Source organism: Psammomys obesus, unplaced genomic scaffold (genome assembly GCF_907164565.1).
Source record: "Psammomys obesus unplaced genomic scaffold, mPsaObe1.curated_primary_1811, whole genome shotgun sequence".
In the NCBI taxonomy this organism is placed as follows: Eukaryota; Metazoa; Chordata; class Mammalia; order Rodentia; family Muridae; genus Psammomys; species Psammomys obesus.
The window spans coordinates 1,694,307-1,717,748 of NW_026587215.1; the positions used below are offsets into that span (position 1 = coordinate 1,694,307).

Sequence of the window (23,442 nt, forward strand, 5' to 3'; positions counted from 1 at the left end):
GGAGGAGGAGGAGGAGGAGGAGGAGGAGGATGCTGTCACCTTTAAAGCATTTAAACTCAGTGTGAATATGAGGCTAGGGTCTTAAAATCACCGTCTGCTTAGAAATCGCTGGAGACGGACCAGCTGGCTAGTTCATTTCTCTGCAGCCCCAGCCTTGTTGTGGCAGGATGAGGTGTCTAATCTGTAATGGAATGGAAAGGTGGTCATCACCTTTCCATCTGTGCTGAGTGAGGAGCTGGGGGATTCCAAGGAGGGTCCTGCCCATGAATTCTCTTGTAGGGGAGACAGATTGAGGGTGGTCTTAGGGCGTGAGACCCCATACTACAGACAGCACGTGTCTCTCGTCCTAGTGGGAGGTAAGTGACAGAGTTCTCTGTGCCAGTGTAGCCTAGTGTTACCTGAAGCATTAGTGCAGCCTGGGAAGTTGTTAGAAATGCAAGTTCCAAGGCTGCCCAGACCTACAAAAAGATTCTACAGACAGCATCAGAGAAGCTACTCCCTTGACTCTAATGGAAACCTCCAACCCATGCATGAATCTACCCTCCGGGTTAGAGATATCCCGGCTAGCATGAGTGTTAAATGATTTCACAGACATCCATCTCTCTTTAGGTTGTTTTCCTCTTCTGCGCCTATGTCACAGTGTACATGATCTATTGGAAGTTCCGGAAAACATTTGACATTGAAAATGACACGTTCCGGCTGGAGTTCCTCCTGGTCCCAGTGATGGGCCTTTCCTTTCTGGTGAACTACAGTTATGCACCAATGGAGGTGAGTGTCATCCCAAGGCAGCGATCCCTTCTTTCAGTCACCCGGGCCTGCTTGCTACCAGCCCTTTGCTCACCATTCACCCCACCCGGCAGTAAAGGGGGCACATCTGTTCAGTCAGGAGGTTCGAGTTAAGCAGGTGGTTGGCCCTTCTTCTCTTGGGACCTTGTGCCCCCAAGAGCACTCCAGGCTAACTCAGCAGGCCTGGACTTCAAGAACAAGCATCTCTGGAGGTCCTATGCTGGTACATATGGGCGATATACCCTGGCATGCTTGGGCTGTACCTTGACAGCGTCTTTAATGTCATATAAACTGAGAAATACATATGAAAACACCTTGCGGACATGCTTGCACTGCTAGAACCAGCAGGGACTACACTCCATAAATGATGGATGGTATAACTACTGAAGTTCCGGGCTGGGGGCACTGGGAGAGTGCTTGCCCCACGTGCATCTGGCCTTGGCTTCTATCTCCAACACCCCAAAAAGCCACACACACAACTTCTTAAACCTGGTATGGTGAAGCATGCCTGTTGGCTCCAGACCTTCCTTAGCTGAGGCAGCTAACACTGAGCCTATCTGGGTGATACTGTTCTCTTCAGCAAACACGTTCACTACACGTGGGTCCTTCCTCTAAAGCAACAGACCCTTCCCAGCCTTTTCTACTGTTTTCCTCACAGGTCCTCTGGACCTTCTCCATCTATCTGGAGTCAGTGGCCATCCTGCCACAGCTCTTCATGATCAGCAAGACTGGGGAAGCCGAGACCATCACTACTCACTACCTGTTCTTCCTGGGGCTGTACCGGGCACTCTACCTGGCTAACTGGATCAGGCGGTACCAGACAGAGAATTTCTATGACCAGATCTCCGTGGTGTCTGGAGTAGTACAAACCATCTTTTACTGTGACTTCTTCTACTTGTATGTGACCAAAGGTAGGCACTCCTGGCTCTACGTCACCATGCACTCTGTATATGGTATTCCACCTGGTCTGAGGGAGCAGGGCCAAGTCCATCCCTCTGGAGCTTATGTGGATGGATGGGTGAGGGCCAACCACAGACCAAAGGGAATCATGTGTGTACAGAGGGGAGAACTGGGAAGAGGCTTTTGACCAACCTGGCTGGGAAACCTAACTCATAATTGTATAACCTCTAAAGCAGGCAAGAGCAAGGCATAAACCCTGACACCCAAGCCAGCTAGGTTCACTGGGGGCTTCAAGGGGCCATCATTAAGGGCTTGTTACGGCACCACCGAGGCATCTGTAAGAACTCATTTCAACTAGCCCAGCAGCTCTGCACTGCCATGCAGGGAGACTGGTCAGGGTAAAGAGATGCACAGGGTATGGGAACGGAACAGAGATGTGCTGATGTTAACTATTTGATCTACAACTATAACCTAAATGGGGACAAAAGGTGACAAAGACATGGCTAACCTGAGATGGAGTTTCTGCTAAATTAATGCCTCCTACAAGGTGGCAACTTTGAAGGGACAGCAGGTTGTAACAGGCTGTGCCTTTAATCCTAAAACTAGGAAGGCAGAGGCAAGTCTAGCTCAAGGATAGCCAAGGTCAGTGAAACTTAAAAAAAAAAAAAAAAGGGGGTAAAACATTCTTTTTTGGAGCTGGGAGGTGGTGGCACACACCTGTAATCCCAGCACTTGGGAGGCAGAGGCAGGCAGATGTGTTTGAGGCCAGCCTGGTCTAGAGTTCCAGGATGGCAACGGCTACACAGAAACCAGTTTGGGGGGGAGAGGGTGCAGACCCAAAATCTTTTAAAAATTACATCACTCTCTATTTTCTTCTAGTCCTTAAAGGAAAGAAATTAAGCCTACCAATGCCAGTCTGATGAGATGGGCCACAGAACCAACCATCTGGATTGCTCTCCTTGGTGACGAAGAGCTAAGACCTGAGACTTAAAATGATTGGTGCAAACTGAAACAAAGCACTGATAAACTTCCTAGCTCAACATCAGCAGGACCCATCCTGGATATGATGTAACACCTGGTGCTTTCGCCCAAGAATGGTGCCTTACAGTGAATGGAAAGTAAGGTACCTCCTCCATGAATGACCATTGCTCCTTTATGACTATAGAAAGTTCATGCCAAAGAATGGGCAGATCCATCTGCAAAGACATTTCCTAGGTCAGTGCTTAACTGAAGACCTGGTGTGTGTTAGTGACACAACCAATTTCCACACTTCATCTAACCTGCAAGCAATCCAAATCACCAGCTCTGCCAAATGCTTAGGACTCCTAATCTACTGTGTAACTAGATTCTTGTGCCAAGACTCACCAATTCCACCCTCCCCTACCAAGTCTGAGGTACTAACTAGGATGACTAGCACATTCACCTCCCAACATTTGCTGCTTGGAGGAAAACATTAGAACTACACTTAGTTTTAATGTAATAAAAAATTCACACCTTTATTGTCAAGTGTTTATTTATACCTACAAAAGAAAACAAGATGGTATCAAAAGGACAGTTTACAAACTAATAGTAGTAACATAGCTCTTAGCATCCTGTGCCTTAACATCATACCTACAATTCAAGTCTTAATGACAGGAATGTGTTGAGCGACCAGCATGGGCATTAGCAGGGCACTGATCCAAGCAAAAGCCACCAACCTTTTAGATGACAAGTCTGCACAATGAACTGTTAGGGAGGTCGGGAGAAACAGCCCACAGCCTAATACTGAAGCCCTTTTCCTAAATGAGTTAATCACGAAGGCAATTAACCCAGCTCAAAAGGTTTGCCCACATCTGTTCTCAGAGCAGAACTCAAAGGACAGACAAGGAGACACAAGTCATTTGCGCCAAGTAGGAAAACTGCTAGTTTTCTGCTGTACCCAGGCCAAAAGAGCTGCTGAAATTTGGAATCTGCTTTTATCTGGATTATGCCTCTGATGAAGAGGGGAGGTAAGCAACCTAGCTGCTGCTTCATCCCCAGAGGCGGTAATAGAAGGGATGTTTTAAAAGAGCTGCACTAGCACAGGACAGCCCATGGTATAATGCTTAATCAAAAATAAAAATAAATTTGGTTGTAGAAAGAAGTATCTCTAACAGGCTGGTCAGTGTCAGGGATAAGACACTTCCTTTTGGCAGGCTTAGAAACAGACAGGACACATACTTTGGTTTCAAAGCAACGAGCACAGCTGCCACACATCTGTGCCCATCTCTCTCCCTTGGCTTCAGTCTGTAAAACAGTGAACAAAAGGATGCCAAGCATTCACATGCGGATAATCCAGCATATGCCGACAACCTACCTGTTCTGTTGCACACTGAATCCTACTTTCAGTCCCTCAAAACCATCCCTTTTCTCTTCCGGAAGAAAAACGTCAAGTATATTGACTGTTACGTTTTATAAAGCAGCAAGCACCCTCAGGGCACAGCCAAGGAATGCAGTGGAGCCTCCTCCTTTAACTGTTCTGTGAACGAACAGCACAGGAAACAGCAACACAGAAGGTCCCACCATTGTGATCTAATGTAGGAACTGTAGCCATCTATTGCCCTATACTGACAGGGAGACAGAAGAGCAGAATATTCTTTCCTGCTTCAACTGTTGTTCTTACAAGTTTCAGGGGGGAAAAGCGTTTAATAAAGGGATGAGACAAGCTCACCCACTTTCACACTCAAGAGTAGGGTGGACCTGGGCTTTAGTGCTCCGTGAGCACTACCTACCTGTGAAAAGCTGATGGCGAAGGGATGCCCAGGATGAGCGCCTCCAGCTGCTACAAAGCACCGCACAGAACAGGCTGTGAGGAGACTAGCTCTTCAGCGGTCCTGCTCAGGAGAGCCTGGCCAAGCGGGCAGAGCAGCCCACGAAATCATTCTTACTCTAGCTCTAAGAATACTGTGTTTAAGAGGAAGATCTGCTCGTATGCAGTCCGTCATTTCTAAAGATGCATTGTAGATTCAACTGCCTGGGAAGTTTCTGCTAAGTACTGATGTTTACCACTAGCTCATAGTGGCTATCTGGCTAGAACAACTTTTAGATGGTCCTGGTTATTATATTCAGTAAGAAAACCAGGTGCTAGTCTACCCAGCAAAAACAATGCCATATGTATACTCTTTTAAACTTAAAAAAAAAAACAAAAAAAAACCAAAACAAAACATGTGAACTCAGAAATGTAATTTCTAACTCAACCTAACACTAATTTTTATTAACTGGAGGAAAAAAGGGGGGTGGGGGACAATGACAAGAAAACCAATTAGGAATTTTCTGTTGAATGCACATAATGAGCCATCAGCCAAATTAACTGACAAAGCAGTCTTTAAAACTTATCAAGCCTGAGTTATCTAACTTCAGTAACCTAAAACCTACCATGGACAGTGTGCATGGAAATCCCTCTTGGCTCCTCCCAGTCTAAAGATTAGACGCCATCTCCTGCGAACAATTCATCTTTCCCTACCCTCCCTCCCAATGATAAACAGGCTCAACAAAAGCGCCTAATACCTTTAAGATGAAAAATAGCTCAATATCCTCAACATGCGTTAGAATGGGGGAAGAAATTAATCTTTTCCAGTCAGCTACATATAGATATAGATATATATATATTTTTTTCCTTACAAAATCTGTTATTACAGACTGGATCTTTTGGGCGGGCAGAAGAAACCTGGCAGTGAATTTTTAACTAATCTGCATTAAAAAAAGATAAACCATAATGGTTGGGAAAAGAAAAAAAAATGAAAAGGTTTAGAAGGGTAAAAGAGAAGAGTGTTCCTCTAGATGTAATTAATCTGCAGGAGTCACTCCCACCAAGCAGTTTCATTTACGGGATGGAGGAGGAGGAGGAGGGGGAGGAGGGTACTGGTAAGCAGTCTGCCCCATGTAGCCTATCATATTGGTAGCTCCTGGAGGCTGTGCAAACTGCTGTGACATCAGCGGCTGTGGCTGCTGCCCAGATCGACCTATCCCGCTAAACTGCTGGCTGGAGCTCTGGGAGCTCCTCCCGGCTGAGGTGGTGCTGCTAGCCCCGTAGGTACCAGCAGCGTACTCCTGGGCTGTGTAGCCACTGGTGCCATAAGCAGCTGCCCCATAGGTGCCTTGAGCATAAGTGTATTGGCCTGCTTGTGCCCCAAAGGCAGAATTTGGGCTTCCATAGCCACTGCCATTAGCATAACTTGCTCTATCGGTTTCACTACGATCCCTGTAGCTTGTAGAATCTCTCCGACCACCATCCTTGACCCCTCGAAGCCTCCGGTCACACTCATCCTGATACATCAGATTGGGATTGTTGGCTGAAGAAGTAGTCCGGTATCGAGAGCGACCTCCTGGTGGGAAGAGAAAAGTATATTTAATGCCAAGTATGTGATCCAGACAAAGTGAACATACAGGGGCCACAGAAATACTTGACACATCTTTGTCAGCAATGCTAGTCTCTTAGCCAATACTTTACTCAACTTGGTGACAAAAACAATCTCTTGTTTTTTCAACACATGGTTTCTCTGTGCAGGCTTGGCTGTCCCAGGCTTAATTTGCAGACCAAGCTGCCCTCGAAGAACTCAAGAGATCCGCCTGCCTCTGCCTCCCTGAGTGCTGGGATTACAGGCACTCGCCACCACATCCGGCAACAAAAACAAAGCTAACATACTAAGCTAGGGAGCCAGGAGCTTAGAGTTGAGTGCAACTCACAACTGTAGTTCAACTATAAGCCTCAACTAACAATGCTAAGTAAGCAATGACAAAATGATGCAGAACTACCTAATTCTCCAAAGGTATAAGAAGTAACAAGAGTTTAGCTTTAGAAGTATTTAAAAGTTGGTCTAGCTATGAAACTCAAGTAGTTCCAAAAAGATACACACCTGGCCTTTTCTCCACCAATTAAGAATCACAGGCATGTACTACTAGTTTAATTTTGAACATGCACCATGTGACCCAAAACTTAAAAAAAAAATAAGGGTCATAAATTCTCAACTACAGAAATACTGGGCTACAATACCACAATGACAAAACTTACTTTGTGACTTATAATGAAGTCATAAAAACCACTAAGCATTCTCCTCTGACTTCTAAGCAAGCACCTTTACACATCAAAATAAAACAAAAAGAAAGAAAAAAGAAAAACTCAACAAGGCACAATCAGCATTAGGAAAGAGTCCTTGGAAAATTCCAGGACTTACCCTTACCCCCTCCTCCTCCGCCTCCTCTGTGGTCCACAAGCTGCATCAATTTTGGATTAATGGCCTGATTGGCCTCTTCCAATACTTTGATCAGCTCTCTAGCCTGCTTTAGGTTCCCTGGGGTAAAGAAGGTATAAGCAGTGCCCTTGTTGGTGCTCCGGGCTGTTCGGCCAATACGGTGAACATAATCCTCTGAGCTGTTTGGATAATCATAGTTGATCACAAACTTGACATCTTCCACATCTTCCAGGCCAATGATGAGTCATTGTGTAGGTTGGTGTGGCAGAGAAAGAGAAGGTAAAGACATGCCAAGAGGTGGAAAGCACGAATGCAGATGACAGCAAGAGGAGAAAAGACCAAGTTAGTCACCACTCTGAGTAGGTACAAAAAAGACTCATCCCAACAGAGTAAAAGAGGATCAGTGACTCTCAGGACACACACGGGCACTGCATCTTCATCTGCTATAATCCTATGGGAGCCCCATTCTAAACCCCCAAACTCCTGCCTCTTCTGTGACAGTACGCTGACAGGAGCTACACTAAGACCAGAGTTCAAACTGACACATTATAGTGGCACCCCTTTCAAAGACGGAATGAAGAAGAAACCAGAAACCATTAAAGTGCAGGGCCAAATCACTTCTACTCTGTTGGGAGAAGCCTGGCACAGTCTACCAACAACACAACCAACTTACCTTCAGACCAGTCACAGAGCAACATGGAAAGGCACTTCATCTACACACTACATTCTCAAACTAAACAGTTAGGTTCTTTCTCGCTCTTGTATTTAAAAAGCAAACCAAAGAAAAAATGCACACCTATTTTGCTTTGCGTGAGCACCCAGATTAACTTTCCCTTTTCAATCACCACAAGAACACATTACACTAAAATTTCACTGTACTACCAAGCCCAGCTTCTCAAGTGAGGTTCCCCCCGCCACTCAACTCAAGGTTATTGCAAACTTAGTACTTGTTCAATGATCAGATTGTCTATGTGACCTGGACATTCAATAGTCAAAGAACAGGGGGAAAAAATCATGAAACCTTGAGACACACATTTAATATTCGGTACATGGCTAGGAATTGGGCTGGGTAACCCCCTAAAACTTAAAAATATGTAAATGTTAGTGTAATGCTTTCAGCTAAATGTAGTTTTTAACCTACTTAACAAACAAATTTAATAACAGAATCCTATTTTTTTGTGGGAAAAAAAATCTGCATTTTACAAAGAATATTCTGAAAATATCCTAAATAAAACACAGATTTTTGTGATAGAAATAATTAAAAAACATTCTCTGTTTGTTACCAGACCGATGCACACTCCCTCCTCCTTTGGGAAACCGCTGCAGCCGATCCCGTCTCTTTGCCTTTTATATTTGGCGGCCTCCTTTCGAAAACTCCGCCTTCTGACACGGGACCACTGGAGCGCGGGGAGCATGCATCAAGGGTCCGTGGCAGTGAGAAGTCCCCACACACGCTCGCTCTGTGAACTGGCTTAGATGCTTCTCTGTAGCCCCATTTGGTTGCCATGCGCCGGAGAACCTGGGTTCAGGTAAAAATTTCAGGTCCTCCAACGCCTCCCCAAGGTAATTGGGGTGATTGTAGAAAAATTAAAAAAAAAAAAAAGTTACATCCAAAGGGTCAGACCGCATCTATTGCCCAGACTGGATTAATTTCAGGGGAAAGGGGAGATTAAAAAGAAAAAAAAAATTCAGCTGTTGTTAGGGGCGTGTGAAGTAGGGGCATTATGTCTGTTTCTTATTACAATAAAGGCTCCTCAGTCTTTACTGACCCCTAAAGTCCTGAATCACACCAGAAAGACGAGAAGGCACTTATCACAGGGGGCAGCTTGAGTCTCCGGCTTGGGTCGTTGATGTCACAAAGAAAAAATATTACAGGGCAAGGATGGAAGACTGGGGTGGGGTCAGGGAAGGGGTTAACTCCCAGCACCTCTTCAGAGCCTGGCTAATGCTCCTTAGCCACTTCCACTGAGTGACATGGGAAACAGAGCACGCTGAATTACTGCAACTGGATGCACAGGAGTGTGCTTCCAAGCAGCAAGCACTGGGGCTTCAGATGCTAACAGCTGGAAGTGTTTCTGGAGGGGCTTGACAAGGGGGGTGGACACGGTGCAAGGTCTTCATACTAGAAGGTGTCCTGTGTGCACAGCTGCCTGGGGTCACCTGAGAGCAAGCACAGAATCTGGTTCTCCCCAGTCCAGGCTGCCCTGAGGTTACTGGTGCACTGCCACAATATTATCTTGCTGTCTCTATAGAAGATGCTGTAGCAGGGTAAGAAGTGGAAAGTTATGTGTTTTGGCCAGTGGCCTGGGAGAGCCTGAGGTCTGGAAAGCCCTACGCCATGGCCTGAAACTCCAATCACTAATTGGGAGAGTCTAAGACTAGGCAGCAGGCTCATCTAGAGCGGCTTCGGGACAATGTAGATTTGCCTCAGCCATGTACTGAGTGATCTGCAGTTGATATCAAAGCTTCTGTTAAAAAACAAAACAAAATAAATTCAATACTTTTAGTTCAACAGTGTGTAGTTTAAACAAAAAGAGAAAAAAAAAGAAAAAAGCAAAATAAAAAATATCCCAGTGTAAAGGGAACAGTGGTCACCTGAGAGGACTATTATGAAACTATGGGAGTCAAAGAACTTACCTGAAGGGATCATTTAAGAGACCATCGCTCCACAGAAGTGAAAAAAGGCCTGGTGACTCAGCTGAAAATAGCACCCCTGTCTATGAGGTAGAAGCCTTCACTTTCCAGGATCTTGTAGGACCTTGGTCAGAATTCTGCCATTGTGGTGGGTTTTCTCCCTCCTTTTGATTTTTACAAGGCAGCAAACAAAGGGGCCCAAAACAAGCACTGATGTTGAGTAACAAGAAACAGACTCAGGCACCTTCCCTCTTCCCCTCACTTGAATGAGGGAGGGTGGGACGAAGAGTCTAAGTTATTCTAATGGTAGCCAATTGATTTTGTTGAAAATATGCAAGGGGACATAGAACAAAGATTTTTAATTGTCTAGGCAAGATGCACAAAGAAGCTACCAGCACATAGCAAGCCTGTTTTAAAAACCACCATTACTGAAAGCTTTTAAGTAAACTGCTTTCAGGCTTCTGCCTCCTTTCCCAACAGGCCCCAGTTCTAAGGGCACAGACCCAGACATGACCTCAGAGGGAAGAGGCAACTTCCCACCATGGCTGCAGGGCACTACCTCTGAAGGAGGAGTTAAAGTGAATGATAAAAAGACTCCATCACTGCTGCATTCAATCTTATCACCTCTATGTTAAATTACACAGGGAAATTTGGCAATTCTCACCTTACTCAACAGGAAATTAAACACATCAATAATGGTTCCCTCCTGATGGATAGGATTTCCATTCTCTAAAACAATAACTTGCTATATAACCTAGGCTGACCTCAAACTATTGAGTCTCCTGCCTAAGGCTCCCAAGTGCTGGAATCTATAGGCATACACTACCTCGCCCAGCTGTCACAATCTCTTCTTCTGGAGACATTCTTACAGTATAGGCCTGGCTGGTCTGTAACTGACTACACACACTAGGTTGGCCTCAAACTAAAGAAACCAGTCTGTCTGTCTCCCAGGTGCTGGGATCAAAGGCCCGTATTACCACACCCAGCTGAACTAATCCTTATCAATGTAAACATTTGGGTGCAGACTTGTTCCGTTCTCAAAAGGTCAAAGTGCCATGGGCTATTTGCATGTATCTTAAACAGCAGTTGAAAGCTCAATACGAACATCTTCAGATTAAGCTTTTAAATTGGACAATATGCCTATATAGCCAAATGATGGGTAAAAGAAGGGATAACTGCCCATCATTTTTTAATGAAGTAATACTGGGCAATGCAGATTCCATAAAATGACATTACATTTTAATCAAACCTGTTTTGTTTAATCATCATGGAAGTGGCATCCTTGTATCTGTAGTCACACGCTGGTAAAAGGGGAAAACTAGAGAAACTAGCTTTTGAGAGCTAGGTTTAATTATGCTCCTTCTATCCAGCCAGAAAACTGAACAAAACTAAGAAATTAAGCTGTAAAATGAATGACTCCTCTCCCTGTAACTTCACAGTCATGCCTAAGCCGTGCTGGCAGACCAAAGCCTATTTGTTAGGAGCCAGACAAAACTTTGAAAATAAAAGAGAACCAACCACAGAAAACCCAAAATAGTATTTAAAAGACCCCACAAAAGTTAAAAGAACATTACAGGGGGTGGTAGAATCATACTTAATACTCTCTTTTGACTAAACTCACATACATACAATTCTAAATTTGACATGACAAGAAAATTTTAAAACCAAAAGAGAAACAAACCACTGACAAGAGACCCTATCTATACAAACCTAGCCCACGGGAGGCTACATCCGTGGCGATGAGGATAGGAGCCTTTCCAGACCGGAACTCTGAAAGAAAAGGGGGGGGGAGGGGCAAGTTAGGGAACTGAGGCTAAAGACCATCTATAAAAGACAAGAACAAAGAAAAATCATTCCCCCACACAACCAAGAGGTTGTGCCTTCACAATGTTGGCTTTGTACCTTTTTACAGCTTATACCACGGCCATTTTAATTTTAAAGAAAAGTATTTTAAAGTTTAAAAAAATTTACAGCCAAGGAATGGTAGCACTCTCTTAATCCTGGTACTTAGACAGAGGCAAGAGGATTGAGTTTGAGGCCAACTTGGTCAACATGGTTAGTCCTAGGACAGCCAAGGCCACATGAGAGCCTGTCTTGAAAGCAGACAAAATTATGTGCATTCACCTGCATATGTTGAGTGTAGGTGCCCAGAGGCACAGAATCCCCTTGCAGGTGGAATTACAGGTGACTGTTGAGCCACCAGCATGGGTGATAGATAGGGCCTCCTAAAGAGCAGTATGTGCTCTTTTGGCTGAGCCATCTCTCCAGCCCTTTTCACTTGAAAAAATTATTTATATTATTCTAAACTTTAAAAAACTCTGAAGATATATTGAAAACACCATAGTTCAATGAATTAGAACATGGCTGGGTGAACTTTAGTCTATAAATAAAGTCTAGTACAATACTTATTTTGGCAAATAAAACTGTTGTTGGGAAGGCACCCAGGCCACATCTGCAATACTATGACCTCCTGTTTATGTGCAGATACCACTCCCCAAAATAATCTATTATCTGGTTCTTTATAAATTGGAGGTGGGAGATGACAGACGTCAAAAAGCTTTATTGTGCTATGCATAGTAGCACACACTTTTAAACCCCCCCACACAACATCTGGGAGGCAGAGGCAGGTAGATTTCTTTGAGTTCAAGGCCAGCCTGATCTACAAAGTAAGATCCTATCTCAAAAGAAAATGCTTAGTTTTAGTCTTACCATTAAGTACCCAATCTCTTTCTGGTTGACTCTTGTCTCCATGGATACACATAGCTGGCCAACTATCAGAAGAATATTTTATATTAGAAATCTTTACAAAAGAAATATTAGTACAAATTTTGATCAAGTTCTTTAAGCTACATAATACAAGACTGTGCTCATTTACACATACAATTATACATCAGGCTAAAATAACACACACACTTGCAACTGCCTTAGCATAGCATAGCATAGCAGTGGTTCTCAACCTTCCCTAATGCTAAGACCATTTAATATAGTTCCTTGTGTTGTGGTGACCCAAGCATAAAATTTCATCATTACTTCAGTAACTATAATTTTGCTGTTATAAAGTATAATATAAATAAATATCTGATATGCAGGACACCAGATATGCTAACCCTGTGAAATAGTCTCTCGACTCCTTCAAAGAGGTCATGGCCTACTCTACTGGTTGAGAACTGCTGGCATAAAGTTATCTAGATGCTGTACTCACCCATCTCTGCGCATCCTTCGAGTGAGGTCATCACAGCGCCTCTTTGTCTCCACAAATATTATAGTCTTATTTTCCTTTTCTGCCATGATTTCCTCCATCAGCTGGATCAACCTGAAAAGACCAACAATGTAGTCATCACACAGAAAAGATCTTTACATCAATCACACAGATATTAAGCCCCAAAGCTACATACTTAAGAGTATGGTGGCACATGTCTACAATCTCCCTATCACTTGGGAGGCTGAAGCAGAATGGAGAGTGCGAGACCAACCTCAGCTACGTAACAAAAATCTTCTCTTCCAAAAAGGAAAGAGACCCCAAACCTAACTTTTTCTTTTCTTCTGGTTTTTTGAGACAAGGGTTCTCCCTGGAGCCCTGGCTGGTCTGGAACTCAGAAATCTGCCTGACTCTGGAGTGCTAGGTATCCACTATGGGTGGCTCACAAGCACAGCTAACTCCAGCCCCAGGAGATATGACTTCTTTTCTTGACTTCATGGGCACAGTGCATGAACATAAACAATGAAAACTAATTTAAGCTGTGATCACAGTATTTGCCTAGCATGCATGATGGCTTGGTTCAACCCCCAGCAAGAAGTAAACCAAGTTTGGTAGCATATGCCAGCACAGGGGAGATAAGAGGCTCAAAGTCGCCTCCTGTTACACCAGGACATCAAGTAAATAAAAATTCAATCCTAACTAATTCATACCAGATTCAAAGCAGGTCTGATGTTTTTGATATCACTCCTGAGATAAATCTTAAACCTGCTTAAAAACTATACAGCTGGCATTAAAAAGCCTGGATTCAAATGATGATTACATTCAACTACAATGCTCCAATGAATGACAGAATGTTTTCAACCTAAAAAAAAAAAAAAAAACAAACAAAACCAAAACCCTGGCTTTCTCAGCTATGATGTAGTACAACTGTAACCATAGCACTTGAGAAGCTAAGGAAGAAGGATCATGAGTTTGAGGACCACTTTAGGATACCTAACGTGGCCCTGTCTCAAATATAAACTAAATACTATAGCAAAATAAGACAATGAAGTCTCTTTTCATACTTATGATCTTTTTCACTTTCCATACAGACATCCACAATCTGCAGGATGTTGTGGTTGGCACTCAACTCCAGATTGCCCACATTGATCTGGGTGTAATCACGCAGGAAATCCTCTGCAAGTTGCCTTACTTCCTTTGGCCAGGTTGCACTCCACATCAGTGTCTGCCGGTCAGGCTATCAAGAAATGAAGGTTTTCCTTTAGATTAAGGACCCATATGACAGTCAAACAGATTTAAGTAGAGTGAAATATCAGCTTTACAAACCCTGATTTGGTCAACAATTTTACGGATCTGGGGCTCAAAGCCCATATCAAGCATTCGGTCAGCCTCATCCAATACAAGGTAAGTACACCGGCGAAGGTTTGTCTTTCCCGACTCCAGGAAATCTATTAGGCGCCCAGGAGTGGCTATGCAAATCTCAACACCTATAGGGCAGAAAAAAAGTCTTCTCTGAAAACTCAGTACACAGAAACTTGTAAGCAGCAGCCCTAGTGGCCACATTTACAGCAATTGCTAACTGTACAGTAACCAAAGAGTATGTATGGTGTAAGAAATCTCCACAACAGTAGGTTGTCTCTAGCCACAAGTTTTCCCCACAAAGTAGCTGATAGAACTGTATGCCAAGAATTTCTACACTATAGAAAATACTGAATTTTTTCACAAGAGCCCAGCGTTTTGTTCAATTTCATTTACAGGAATTGACAAAACATGACAACGTATTGTTTAAAAAAATTACCTCTTTCCAAGTCTCGAATCTGGGGGCCTTTAGGAGCACCTCCATAAATGCATGTACTCTTCAACCTAGAACACTTTCCATAATCATCAGCCACCTGCTGTACCTGCTGAGCAAGCTCTCTGGTAGGAGCCAGCACTAGACACTGAAACAAAGCGGGAGGGGGAAATAAACTTGTGATAACCACCCCAACTTGAACAGAAAAAAAAAAAGAAAAAAGAAAACCACCCAGAGAATCAAAAGGTACTAATTCTTCCCTTACCGTCTTTCAGTTTTGAGCAGCAGTGCACACTTGCTTGTGAGAAAATAATTTACTATTTAGAAATAGAAAGGACACTAGTGACCTCCCCACTTGGCTCACTTTGATGTGTTATGACTAGATGAAGCATAAATAACCCACTTAGGTTGGTTTACACCATGTATTAGCTACTAAAAAAAACCAAACCAAACAAAAAAGCAGGGTCAAGCAGGGACTTGAACTATGTAGTCTGAACTTATACGTGAACTTCTCATGCCCCTGCCTCAACCTATCTAAGTGGAGGACTAAAGATATGTACAATCACACCCAGTTTTGTATTACCTACCTTTAACCCCACAAGATGAACAAGTGGCTTAAAAACACCCATGCAATAAAGTTATAAATATCAGCAGGAAGTACACATACAATTTAAGCTTGGCGCACATGCCTAGAATGCCAGCACCTAAGAAGCTATGGCAGAAAGACCAAGTTCAAGGCTAGCTTTGGCTACAAACCAAATCTGAGGCCAAGCTTAGTTATGAGAGACCTTGCATAAAAATAAAAAAATGACAGCTGGGCAATGGTAGCACACACCTTTACTCGCAGCACAGAAGGCAGAGGAAAGATGATCTCTTTAAGTTCAAAACCAGCCTAGTCTACATTAAAAAGTTTGACAACTTGATCCTGAGACCCACATGGTGGGAGGAACTGACCCTTACAAGTTATCCACTAACTTTTCAGAATTGTGCTTGAGAGCTGTGGATATAAACCCAGTGGCTGGATATTTATCTAACACACACCAGGCCCTAAATTCACCCCCTAATACAAAACCCAAAGAGTAGTTTTAGAGATGTGGAGCTCAAATGGTGGGGTATTTGCACAAGGGCACAAGTTAGATACCCAGAAGCACAAAAAGAGGAAGAATGCCTCAAATTCAGTTCATTGCTGTGTAACTATGGGTAAGACATTTAATCCCAAATAAGACATGCTGGAGGGATGACTCAGTGGTTAAGGTCACTAGTCCTTTTTAGAGGACTGGGGTTTGATTCCTAACACCCATATTGTAGGTAACAACTGTCTATAACTCCAGTTCTAGGGGGTTAAAATGCTTTGTGTACCCTCCATGAGCAACACGCATGCACGCACTCTCTCTGCACGGATGCACACACATGCAGATGGTACACAGACATATGCAGGCAAAACAACTATAAACGTTAAAAAAAAAAAAAAAAAAAAAAGGAATTAAGTTGGGTTTTAGACACAGTGCCTAAAATTCAAACAACATTATTCCATGTAGTTAATCTTAAAAATTACAAAACTGTAACACACTTACAATTGGGCCATCTCCTCTTTCCAAGTATGGCTGGTGGTTTATATGAACAATTGCAGGCAGCAAATACTGCGGAAGAATGAAACAACAATGTTATACAAACCTAAGCCATTTATCTTAACATTTCCAAGTTAAATTAGTAATTAACAGTGGCCTAATGGAAAGTCAGAAAAATAAAGCACATATTTTACTTTTTGGGGTTTTGAATTCAGTGTTTCACCATGTAGCTCTGGCTTTCCTAGAACTCACTACATCGACCAAGCTGACCTCCTACTCACTGAGATTACCCCTGCTCACATATAGTATTTTAACTGAGTTTAAGAAGTATGAGGTGGGCATGGTAGCACACCTTTAATCCCAGCACTTGGTAGGCAGCAGAGGTGTGCAGTTCTGAGTTCAAGGGCAGCCCAGTGTATTCCAAAGTGAATTCGAAGAGCCAGGACCACAGAGAAACTCAAGCAAAATAAAACACCCCCCCCCCCAAAAAAAACCTGAGAAAATATAAGACAACTAGGATAATAAAGTTACCATGTCAAAAACTTGGTACCTACCGCCAATGTCTTCCCAGAGCCAGTCTGTGCAATGCCAACCATATCCCGGCCACTAAGAGCCAAAGGAAATCCCTGGCACTGAATGGGAGTTGGTTCTGTAAAGTGCTGATCCATCAGCACATCCATTACATACTCTGTAAGAAAGTAAACACATCACTGCCTTCACTAGTACAAGTAAAGGCACACACGAGGTCTCAAAAGTAGCAGTTACTGATGCTAAGACTTAGCTTTATCATTCTCCAAGAATTTTAAAACTAACCTTTGGCCAGGCCAACGCTAGCTCAAGAACTATTCTAACAAACCTAAGAGCATGGGCCCATAACTCATTTACTGTTCCCGAAGTTTACACTATATCCTATATATTCTGTTGTCTTATAAAATACAGGGGAGGGCTGGAGAGATGGTTTAGAGGTTAAGAGTGCTTGCTGTTCTTCCAAAGGTCCCGAGTTCAATTCCGAGCAACAATATGGTGGCTCATGACCATCTAGAGAGAACTGGTGTCGTCTTCTAGAGCGTAGGCATACATGCAGGCAAAGTACTGTATAAATAATAAATGGCTTTAAAGGCAGGTGTAGTGACAGACACCTTTAGTCTTCGCACTTGGGAAGTAGAGGCAGGTAGATCTCTGAGTTCCAGGCCAGCCTGATCTAGAGGCTTTGTCTTAAAAACAAAACATTTTTGACCTTTATTATTTTGAATCTATGCATGATAAAGTGTGAATTTGTGAAGGTCAGAGGAAAACTTCATCAAGTTGGTTTTTTTCTCCTTTCATATTTATGTGGGTTCCAAAAATCAAATTTAGGTAGTCTAAACACTTTCACCCATCTGACTAAGCCCTGCTAAATTACAATCTGTTCTTTTCTTTCTTTCTTTTTTGACAGGCAGTTTCTCTGTGTAGCCCTGGCTGTCCGTAAACTCAAGAAATCTGCCTGCCTCTGCCTCCAGAGTGCTAGGATCAAAGGTGTGCGCCACCGCTGCTGCCACATGGCTACTATCTTTCCTACAGAAAAGTTTTCTATTCGTCTTGTCCACAAAATCCTGGTCCTTTCCAAACCTTTAGCAACCTACCACTTAATTAATGTAGGAGTAAAGAATACTTACGTGGAAAGTTAGCATGATGGAAGGCAAAGACAGGTTTTGGACAAACATCTCCCCCTCTCACTGTAATCTCTTTCTTTCGACGGAGCTCATCAACTTCATACTGGGGGCCGGAGGGGTGGGGAGGAGAGGGAGGAGGATGAAGAAAGACAAAAGTTCTCAATTTAAAAGCTTCATTATCACACAATGATAAATATATCTTACATGAATTCAAATTTGTGATGCACATGACTAAGAGGCTCCATTTTCCACAGGAAAAAAAGCCTTTCAAGAGGAATTCCTAGGCAGCCAGGCAGTGCTTTGTAATCCCAGCACAGCAGGTAGAAGGATCACCTCAAGTTCACAGCTAACCTAATCTACAAAACAAGTCCCAGATCAGCCAGGGTTACATAGTGAGACAGCCTACAAACCGCAGAACTTGGGCCCAAATGCTCTTTCCATTATATAATTTTTCTAGACCAGCAATCACCTTTAGGTAGAGAATACACATAGGTGGTTAAAAGCACACAAATATACAATTTTAGTTTATTTTAAAACTAAGTTTGTGAGGGTGTAGTCACAACTTTATACACAAGTGGTGCTAAGGTTTGAGGCTGACACTGCTTAAAAACAAACAAACAAACAAACACCTCAATGATTGAGTACTTGCTCAGGGTTTAACAAAAGAGAAACCTGTAACCCTGGCAGTCCAGGAGCTGAAGTAACAGGACAGCAAATTAAAGGCCAGCCACAGTGAGACCATGCCACACATACAATAATTTCATCACATAAAAATTAAAACATAACACAAAGTCAAGATACGGTGATGTGCTTTATTCCCAGCAACTTAGTAAGGAAGGCAGATGCAGGGAGATCTCTGAGTCTGAGGGCAGCCTGGGCTACATACCAAGTTCCACGTTGGCCAGGGCCTGTCTCAAAAACAACAGCAAAAAAACCAAAGCAAAACAACAACAAAAACTATTTAAACAAACTGAGTGGTGGGGACACATGCCTTTAACCCCAGCACTTGGGAAGCAGACACAGGTGGAATTCTGGGCATGGGGCCATCCTGGTCTAGAGTGAGTTCCAAGACAGACAGCCAGGGCTACCCAGGGAAATCCTGTCTCAGAAACAAGAATCAAAACAAAACAAACCCACAGCAACTTAAAAAGATCTGACCTAATATAACATAAAGCACAAAACAACACTTGGATTATTAACCTCTACTTGAACATTCTCTCTATCACCCTTCTTTCTTACCGGAGTCAGTCTTGCTACTTCTGGATGTTCCACATAAAAATTCTTCTCAAACTTGGGGAGTTCACTCAAATCCCACTTCTTTTTACGCAACCGCTCCCCAGGATTACCAAACTTCTTCGGGGGAAGTCCACTACCACCTCTTGCTCCAAACCTAGAAGACACAAGAAAATGTAGATTCATTAGCACCCACTGCCCATGTTTAGCGATGGTTCCTGGAAACCCCTTTAAAAAGAACATTACATATCTTAAGGATAACAGCGTAGACTGAAACTAGACAAGATTCAAATTCTAATCCTGCAACTTTCTGTGTGATCTGGGAGCAAACTTTACTTCTCTGCACCTCAGTTTTCGATACAGAGAATAGTACTACCACCTATTTTAGCCATCTGACAAAATTACTGGGTACCAACTTCTTACCAAGTGTTCTAAACTGGTACTAGAGATTCTGCATGGAGAAAAACCTTCACAGGACCCCTCTCGTAGGGTAGGATAATCTTTCAAACTGCAAGAGCAAGACTGTGGAGAAAAACAAGCTTCAAGTGAGTCCCTCAAAAGTGTAACAGCTTTTTGGCCAATTTCGCCATATGCTGGGGCAAGCACTTCTCCACTAATCTACAAAGGCAAACTTTGGGACATTAAGGGCTTAGTGCTCACCTTTAGTTTATTCTTAAGAAAGAGGCAAAATAAAGAGCTGTACTACTTTCCTCTCTAGTCTTGATCTTTATTTTATATTTATACATTTTACTCTATCTCCTTTTTCTTCCCCAAATAGTACTATTCTTGTTTTGAGGCAGACCCTCATAAATCTTGTAGCCACATGGTCCCGAGTTACAGAAAAAAATTAATATGTAGGCTAAAGTCTTTTATTTTGTTTTTGAAAAGGTTTAATGCTAGATATGGTATTGAACATGTGCAATGCTAGCGCTTAAAAGGTGGTGGCAAGGTCAGAGTTAAAGGCCAGTCTGATCTATCCAACCCTGGCTCCAAACAGATTTAAAATGAAGTCTTGTTTTTTATATATCCTTTACAACAAACAGGCAAGCTAAACAAGAATACAAATATGGCCATTTGACAAACCTAAACTGTAAGAAATTAGAAGCTACTTTTCCTAGAACAAATCCTAAAATCATCTTTACTTGGAGTAACCTATGTAAAGTACAGAGCTTTTAAAGGCATTTTAAAACCTCATTTCCTTATTCCACTACAGAACTGGAGAAAATTTGATAGTAACTACTTTTAAAGAATTTCATCCAGCTGGGTGCGGTAACACGCGCCTGTAATCCCAGCTGTGATCTTTCTCTGGGAGGCAGATGCAGGCTGTTCCCTATGAGTTCGTGGCCAGACTAATCTACAAATGGAACTCAGGGCAGCCAAGGCTACAGAGAAATCATGTCTCGAAATCAAAAAACCAAAATCAAAAGCTCAAACCCAATTTTTAAGAAGTTTCTAGCCTAACTCAAATGAGTCTAGTGTGGCTCCCATGTGTTATTTCCATTCTTGCTGCAAGCCAACACTGCTTGAATTTTAATGATCTAGGAAAAAAAAAAAAAATAAAGCTTCTAAAATTAAGATTTCTTTACACGGCTTATTTTAACTGAATTTTCATTTTCTTTCTAAAACTGCCTCCCACTTTGAACCTTGTAAACACAAGATCTGTGTAGCCCAGGCTGGCCTTGAACGCTTAAGCTTCTGCCTTAGTCTCCAGTGCTGGGATCACTGGCATTTGACACCTCTAGGGGTCTAGTTTGCTTTCAATACTTTTGTTACTTTTAAAGGCTCCCCGCCCCCCTCTTCGAGGTGGGCTCTCTCACTACTACACCAGGCAGGTCTTCAACTTACAGAGATCAACATGTCTTTTCTCTGACTGAGTGCTGGTATTACAGGCATGTGCCACCGCTACCAGCCAAGACTTTTTTGTATCCAATAAAAAGCACACCCAGAGTTTATCCCAGAGGTGAACTGTTCCCAGTCCCTAGGTGTCAGGAACAACATTAGCATGGTTTCAGTGTACAGATTCCAGGGCACACTTTCAAGGATTTCTCTACCAACACAACAAAAGCTTCCTACGTCAACTTAAAATATAGAAACAAAACTTACTAGCTTAGGCCTCAAAATTAATTCTGAAGTACAACTGGCTCTTTAATGGGCAATAAATAAAATGTCACCTGCTTTCCTGGCTCTCCCAACTTCGACCTTCTAGACAGAAGGCAACTCTATCACTCCCCATCTAAAGGGGCGTCCAATTAACCAAACGTGACGGGGCAGGGGTAAAGCCTGGTTTAGCATGTAAAAAGGTCTTCTCCACTCCAGACCCTCCCTTAACAGGGACAGCTGGAGGCATAACGGAAAGGAAACCATGTCAAGTCCGCTTTTCCTAGACGGAACTTGAGCATCCGGGTTCTTCCCCGACAGGCGCTGCGGCTTGCGGGGGGGGCGGGGGGGGGGGGAACCATAGATGCTCGGCGGGCGGGCCAGGAGGGGCGACAAGGCCGGCCTGTCCGTTCCGAGCCAGGCCCGCAGTCCGCAGAGGCGCCCGGCCGGGCCTGCGGCCCGCGCGCCGCCGCCATTGTGCGTCGTGAGCCACGGGCTCCGCGGGCCACCCCGCCCCCCGCCCGCACCTCCCCCTTACCCTCCGCGGTCCCGGTCCCGATCCCGATCCCCAAAGCCGCCTCCGCGCATGGTCCCAAACGGATAAAGATCTGGGAGCGGGGCACGGATGGCCGAGCTCGGGAGGGCCTGCGGCTCCGGTCTAGTGACGACCGATGGCGGCTGCGCCTCCGCTGTTGGGGCGGCGGCAGGCGCGGCGCTCTCTCGCTCCGACGCGCTGTCTCCCGTCGCAGACGCCACCGTCGCCGCCTCTCTCGTCGGAGACGGGAGCAAAACACAGAGAATCGGGGCTGTTAGGGCAGTGGGGAGGTCTGGTCACGCGCAAACCAGGCGGTGCCACGGTTTAGGCGTCTCCTTCCCTTCCCAGCGACTGCACAAAATGGCGGCGGCCGCTGAGACTGCTCCAACTTAACGCTACGCACGGCCGAGACGCTACGTAAACAGCGCCTGGAGGGCTCCGCGCGATGCTACAGACATTCTGGGAATCGATTTACGTCGGTGACGGAGACGGGCGCTCCTGTCAGCCCACCTAAACAAGGCGGTGTACGCAACGGGCGTAGCGCTCTCGCGCCGCCAGCTCTAGAACGTAGGGTGGGGGTGGGGCGAGCCTCCGGCGCGACGTAACATTGTTTGCGTCGTTGGCCTGCCCTCTATTGCGAGGATGCGCAGTCTTCGTAGCGCATTCTGTTTAGAGAATAGACTTTTCCCAGCATTCCGAGCTCAAACGGCGCTTGAGGCTGGCCTTGTGCAGACACAATAGCCGCCGTCCATGTTGCTTTGGTCAGGCTTCGGGGGGGTCTGTAGGCACTAGAACCCGGAGTCTTGAGGCCTTCTTGGATGGCCTTGGCCTCTCGCCCCGAGGCCCTGTGTGCTCCACGCTGGCCACGCGCCCCGGCGCCATTTCCTTCCCATTGCCTTTCGCCGCGGTGGCGCCGCAGCCATGTTGTATGCGTCGTGTGTCTCCCTCTGCAGGGGCCGACGGTGTGGCTGGATTAAAAGACACCCCGTGTTTTCCTCAGGTCGCCCTGAGTTGCATTTTCCGAACAATGTGTGCTCGCTGGGCACAGTTGAAGCGCTCACACAGGAGCCACACCTTCCCGGAGACCTTCCTAAAGCGGGCGCCTTGGGCCTTGACCTCCAAGAAACTGGGTTCCTGGCTCGGGTCCGCGGCTGCCGAAACGGTGGGCTTTCCAAGCAGGGGTCTGCAGACCCAGTGCGGGGAAGGCAGGCCAGGCCAGGCTGCGTGTGCCACCCAGGTCCTACATTATTGTGCTTGCCATCCCTGCACGCTGCCAAGCCACACAAGCTTGGCCAAATTGGCTTTGTAAAACTGTGAGGCTGCAGCGTCCTTGAGACCTCTAGTACAGATGCGGAGAAAGGAGGCCGACATCTTGGAGGCTGAGTCTTTTCTCCTGTTCTGAGAGTTGCCCGGGTTATTGGCTTTCTGAGAGCCTGTCCACTTGTCACTTTGGCCATAAAGACAGTCATGGAGAGGCAGGCATTGTGCTAGATGCCGGGACACTGGGGAATCAACACATTCCTTTACTCAGAGTTTATTCTGTAGAGAGGGAGTCGGATGACATGTTTATTAGACTTTGCTAACTTGGAACAAGAAAGTGGAGGGCTGCAGGGGTGGAGGCCATGGAAAAAGTGCGGGCTGATTGTAACAGGAAGCCCTGGATTGAGTACATAGCACTCCCAAAAAAGATTGGAGGGAAGCCTGAAGGAGGTGGCGCGCACGCCTTTAATCCTAGCACTCAGGTGGCAGAGGCAGGTGGATCTCGAGTTTGAGGCCAGCCTGGTCTACAGAGTGAGTTCCAGGACAGCCAGGGCTACACAGAGAAACCATCTCCAA

The 23,442-nt window shown here is 44.6% G+C and overlaps 2 protein-coding genes across 3 annotated transcripts in view; one reads left to right on the forward strand and one right to left on the reverse strand.

Annotated features, from left to right (window-relative positions):
- Kdelr3 (KDEL endoplasmic reticulum protein retention receptor 3) overlaps positions 1-3,185 on the forward strand; it is a 10,707-nt gene extending 7,522 nt beyond the window's left edge. The window contains exons 3-5 of the mRNA XM_055602938.1: positions 610-768; positions 1,445-1,697; positions 2,566-3,185. Coding sequence (XP_055458913.1) covers positions 610-768; positions 1,445-1,697; positions 2,566-2,606 — 453 coding nt within the window. The 3' untranslated portion in view covers positions 2,607-3,185. The remainder of the gene's footprint in view (positions 1-609; positions 769-1,444; positions 1,698-2,565) is intronic.
- Ddx17 (DEAD-box helicase 17) lies at positions 3,182-21,895 on the reverse strand. Of its 2 annotated transcripts, none has more exons than XM_055602936.1 (13): positions 21,610-21,895; positions 18,981-19,131; positions 17,745-17,844; positions 16,644-16,777; positions 16,096-16,161; positions 14,528-14,669; positions 14,056-14,216; positions 13,794-13,966; positions 12,733-12,843; positions 12,240-12,301; positions 11,241-11,300; positions 6,885-7,121; positions 3,182-6,029 (listed from the first exon to the last, which is right to left on the reverse strand). In XM_055602936.1, the coding sequence occupies exons 1-13, from the start codon at positions 21,657-21,659 to the stop codon at positions 5,524-5,526; spliced, it is 1,953 nt and encodes a 650-aa protein (XP_055458911.1). In that variant the 5' UTR covers positions 21,660-21,895; the 3' UTR covers positions 3,182-5,523. The 2 variants fall into 2 exon arrangements, with proteins under 2 accessions (XP_055458911.1, XP_055458910.1); XM_055602935.1 differs by having other exon boundaries at positions 6,879-7,121.
- Positions 21,896-23,442: the final 1,547 nt, after the last annotated feature.

Bases quoted from the DNA above. Each gene is read 5' to 3' on its own strand.
- Ddx17 (XM_055602935.1), bottom strand. From the start codon at position 21,659: ATGCGCGGAGGCGGCTTTGGGGATCGGGATCGGGACCGGGACCGCGGA. The intron at 12,844-13,793 runs GTATGAAAAGAG...TGGTCTTTTCAG, and splicing joins GAAAGTGAAAAAGATCATAA to GTTGATCCAGCTGATGGAGG. The intron at 6,030-6,878 runs GTAAGTCCTGGA...TCTTCCCACCAG, and splicing joins CGGAGGAGGAGGGGGTAAGG to GAGGTCGCTCTCGATACCGG.